General features: G+C 34.5%; 1 protein-coding gene across 1 annotated transcript; it reads left to right on the top strand.

Moving 5' to 3' along the window:
- Positions 1-2841: 2841 nt before the first annotated feature.
- Positions 2842-3951, top strand: LOC132613288 (uncharacterized). Its single transcript, XM_060327314.1, has one exon. The coding sequence runs from the start codon at positions 2842-2844 to the stop codon at positions 3949-3951; it is 1110 nt and encodes a 369-aa protein (XP_060183297.1).
- Positions 3952-4209: the final 258 nt, after the last annotated feature.

Below are 4209 nucleotides of genomic sequence, written 5' to 3'. Positions count from 1 at the left end.
ACCTTTAAATTCTGGATCCGCCACTGAGTATCGCCGAATTGTAGTTTGATACTTCGCAAAGGTGGTATTCAATATATATAGTTATATAATTGATCTACCTGTTTTTCATTTCAGTTGCATTAGTTTTTCTTTTTAATACCACTCAAGTTGCAACTAATAATAAAGGTAAACGCTGGTACAAAAAGACAGTGTAAGGTATTTACATAAAGTTATTAATTTTCATCTCAATTAATAATGAAAGTGATTTGTTAATTATAACTATTTGAACAGGCTCAATTTCCAAAGTAGAATTAACAAATCAGTCAGGCAAATGTTGGATTTGAGATCTGACTGTAAAGGCGATGTGCTATAACGAGTATTAGTCAAAATCTTCCTAAAGCGTCACTCCTTCCATTCCCAACAATTTTAGTAAAATAAAGCATTCAACAACAATACGAGAAGTACATTAGTATTCTTTTGTGTTATTCCATATTTTCCCCCTTTTTTCCTAAAATTGTATCACAAGCACCGATGGCTCTCAACCAGGGGCGATCTACGTATATCCCAGGGTGTTCATCCGAACCCCCTCAGTCGAAAAATTACACTGTTTATATAAGGCTAAATTTTTATTTTATGTGTATATATTTAATATTGAACCCCCTCAATACAAACGAAAGGTGCGGCTTAGTGGCGCAGTGGGTTCAGAGTTGCACGATGCATGCGGGTTCGAACCCCAGCAGCCCTGCTTGCAATATTTTTCTGAACATTTTATTTCTGTTGTTTCATTAAACAAAACGACGTAGTTTAGTAACGTTATATTTACTTAAAATAAATGGACAAAACGACATAGTTTTGTAGGGGACAAGTCTAATTGGATTCAAATACCTAAATAAGTCAAATATTAAACAAACCAAAGGTTTTCTTTCTCTTCTCTTCCGTCACTGTCACCTTTCTTTCTTTTTTTTTTTTTTTTTTTTTTTTGCTCAGGTTTGTTTGTTGATTTAGCCATTGCTGGCTATCGACATCGTCCTCTCCTTAACGTCGGTCGTCTCTCTGGTCTCCGTTCATGGCTTCTTCGGTAAGTTCTTAGTTCCCTCCTTTCTCCATTTTTTTTATCTTTTCTAAAATTCTATATATTTGCTTTATTGCGAGAATAAAATATTGGGTATGTTGTTGTTGTTGTTGTTGTTATGTTGTATATTTGCTATAAAGTTTAGCTCGATTGCTTCAAATTTGCCCGGAGTGACTGAGAATTGGTCAGTTGCAAAATTTTCTCTCTTGCTTTTTAGATTATACCCATGAAGTATTTTTTGTATTTGGAGATATGATAGTTGAAAATGTCATTCTACTAATCAGTTAATCATTTTGGGAAATATTATAATGACTCAGTTTAGTTTCATGTATAATTAATTAGTGTACTGTGTAGAGATTAGATTTCTTACTGTGTTTAAATTACTTATTTTAGGAAGAACAATTTATTCTAGGAAGAAGGAACTAAATGAGTAAAATTGTCTACAGAACTGTTTATTTCTTTTAAGTTCTAACAAAATTCTTATTTTTTACGATTCAGTCTCAACGTTCAGTGAAGAACTTTTTTACGAAAGTACCGAAATCAAGTGTAGCTTCTTCTAGTCAACCTAACCAGGAAGCAAATGCCAACCATTCAGAAGTACCATTACCTTCTTCTCAAGTATTTTATTTGAGTACTTTAAATTATGATCCGGGTGAAAGAACCCCAATCTTAGACTATCATCCAAATCATCGTGATGTTATTAGAAGAGCATACCTTATTAATGGTCCTTGTCAACCTCGGTTGCTTCAGCATGAGTATCCTCAAACGAATATTTCTGGATCAATGCGTCATTTTAATTCTGAATGGTTTGATGATGTATATCATGATTGGTTGGAGTATAGTGTTAGTAAAGATGCAGTCTATTTTTTGTATTGTTATCTATTTAAAGGTTGCAACACCAATCAAGGTGGGGGTGAAATATTTTCAACTGTTGGGTTTAAGAGTTGGCAGAAAAAGAAGAATCTTGGAAAACATATTGGTCTACCGAACAACCCACATAACCAGTCAAAAAAGAAATGTCAAGATTTATTGCGGGTACAACAGTCTATTCATTTTGCACTTGAGATGCAATTTAGTCAATTTAAGCATGCGTATTTGGTCCGCTTAAGTGCTTCCGTTGATGTAATAAGACTTCTTATAACTCAAGGATTGGCATTTCGAGGTCATGATGAATCTAAATCATCACTTAGTAGGGGTAATTTTCTTCAACTTCTCTCATGGTATGCGAAAAAGTGTGATAATATTCGTGATTATGTACTGGAACATGCTCCTCAAAATGATCAAATGACTTCTCCAATGATTCAAAAAGATATTGTGAGTGCTTGTAAGATAGAAACAATTAAAGCTATTCTTGAGGAATTAAATGGTGACTACTTTTCTTTACTAGTAGATGAGTCTTTTGATGTGTCACGCAAGGAGCAAATGGCTATTGTCTTACGATATATTGATAGAAATGGATTTGTGATGGAGCGGCTTCTTGACATTGTTCATGTTCAAGATACTAGTGCTTTATCTCTAAAGAGGGCAATTGTTAATTTACTTGCTCAACATTCCTTAGTCTATCATATGTGCGTGGACAATGTTACGATGGGGCAAGCAATATGCAAGGTGAGATCAATGGCCTTAAAATGTTGATTAGGCAAGAAAGTAGATCAGCCCATTCCATTCATTGTTTTGCTCATCAACTTCAACTAACTCTTGTTGCGGTCTCGAAAAAATGTATTGAAGTGGGAAAATTTGTAGTGTTGGTTTCAAATATTTTGAATGTATTGGGATCTTCTCTTAAGCGTATGGATGAATTTCGAGATTCTCAAAAAGAAAGAATTCAAGAGGCATTAGATTTGGGTGAGCTTACAACCGGTAGTGGCTTGAATCAAGAACTTGGTCTTTCAAGAGCTTGTGATACGCGTTGGGGATCTCATTTTAAATCTTTCAACAATTTTATTCTTATGTTTGTCTCTATTCTTAATGTTCTTGAATCACTTGTTCTTGATGCACGATTATTGGATGAAAGAGCCAAGGCAATAGGATATCTTGAAGCTTGTCGAACATATGAGGTTGCGTTCATGTTGCATTTGATGAGTGATGTTTTAGCAATCACAAATGAGCTTAATACATGCTTACAAAAAAAGGAGCGAGATTTGGCAAATTCCATGTTACTTGTTGAAGTAGCAAAAATAAGGTTGCAAGCATATAGAGATAAAGAATGGGATTCTCTTATTGCTAGGGTGTCTTTGTTTTGTATCAAGCATGAAATTTTGGTACCTAACTTTGAGGAGCCATATGTTAGCTCTTTAAGATCACGAAGGAGACTTGGTGACAATAAAGTCTCTCATCATTATCGTGTTGAGGTATTTTCCAATATTATTGATTGGCAACTTCAAGAACTTAAATATCGTTTTGGCGAAGCGACGACTGATTTGCTTCATGGAATTTCTTGTTTGAATCCAATTGACTTGTTTTCAAGTTTTGATATCAGGAAAATAATGAAAATGGATAAATTATATCCTGATGACTTTAATGAATTCAATATGGGTTCTCTTGAGAATCAACTTGCAAGCTACATTATTGATGTTCGTGATGTTGATGAAAGGTTCTCCAATCTAAAAGGGCTTTGTGATCTTTCGAAAAAATTAGTTCAGACAAAGAAGCATTCAAATTATCCTCTTGTATTCCGCTTAGTGAAACTTGCTTTGCTTCTGCCGGTTGCCACTGCATCCGTTGAAAGAGCTTTTTCAGCAATGAAGTTTATCAAGAATGACTTGCGGAGTCAAATGAGTGATGATATTTTTAGCGGTTGTTTGGTGCCTTATTTAGAAAAAGATGTATTTGATAATGTTTCTAATGATGCTATTATTAAGACATTTCAAGATATGAAACCTCGTAGAGTACAATTGTAGAACTCCATGGTTCTTGCTTGTGTAGTCTAACTTAGTTTCTTTGTTTTTGCTTCAAAAGCTCCCAAGCTTTTACTTTTGTAATATGACATCTTCAAGTTGCCTTTCTTAATGGAAACTTCTTACTTTATTAGCTTTTGCTTAGTTTATTACCTATATTGTGGCATTTTATTGTGATATTTTTCTTCATCATGAGCGGAGGTGCCTTCACCCAGCTTCGGGGTTTATGTACGCCTCAAGCAGGCCTTTGACAACACTATT

Source organism: Lycium barbarum, chromosome 1 (assembly GCF_019175385.1).
Source record: "Lycium barbarum isolate Lr01 chromosome 1, ASM1917538v2, whole genome shotgun sequence".
Taxonomy (NCBI): Eukaryota; Viridiplantae; Streptophyta; class Magnoliopsida; order Solanales; family Solanaceae; genus Lycium; species Lycium barbarum.
The sequence above is the reverse complement of the archived record's forward strand: the minus strand, read 5'-3'. Positions and strand labels throughout refer to the sequence as shown.

Bases quoted from the DNA above. Each gene is read 5' to 3' on its own strand.
- LOC132613288 (XM_060327314.1), top strand. From the start codon at position 2,842: ATGGATGAATTTCGAGATTCTCAAAAAGAAAGAATTCAAGAGGCATTA.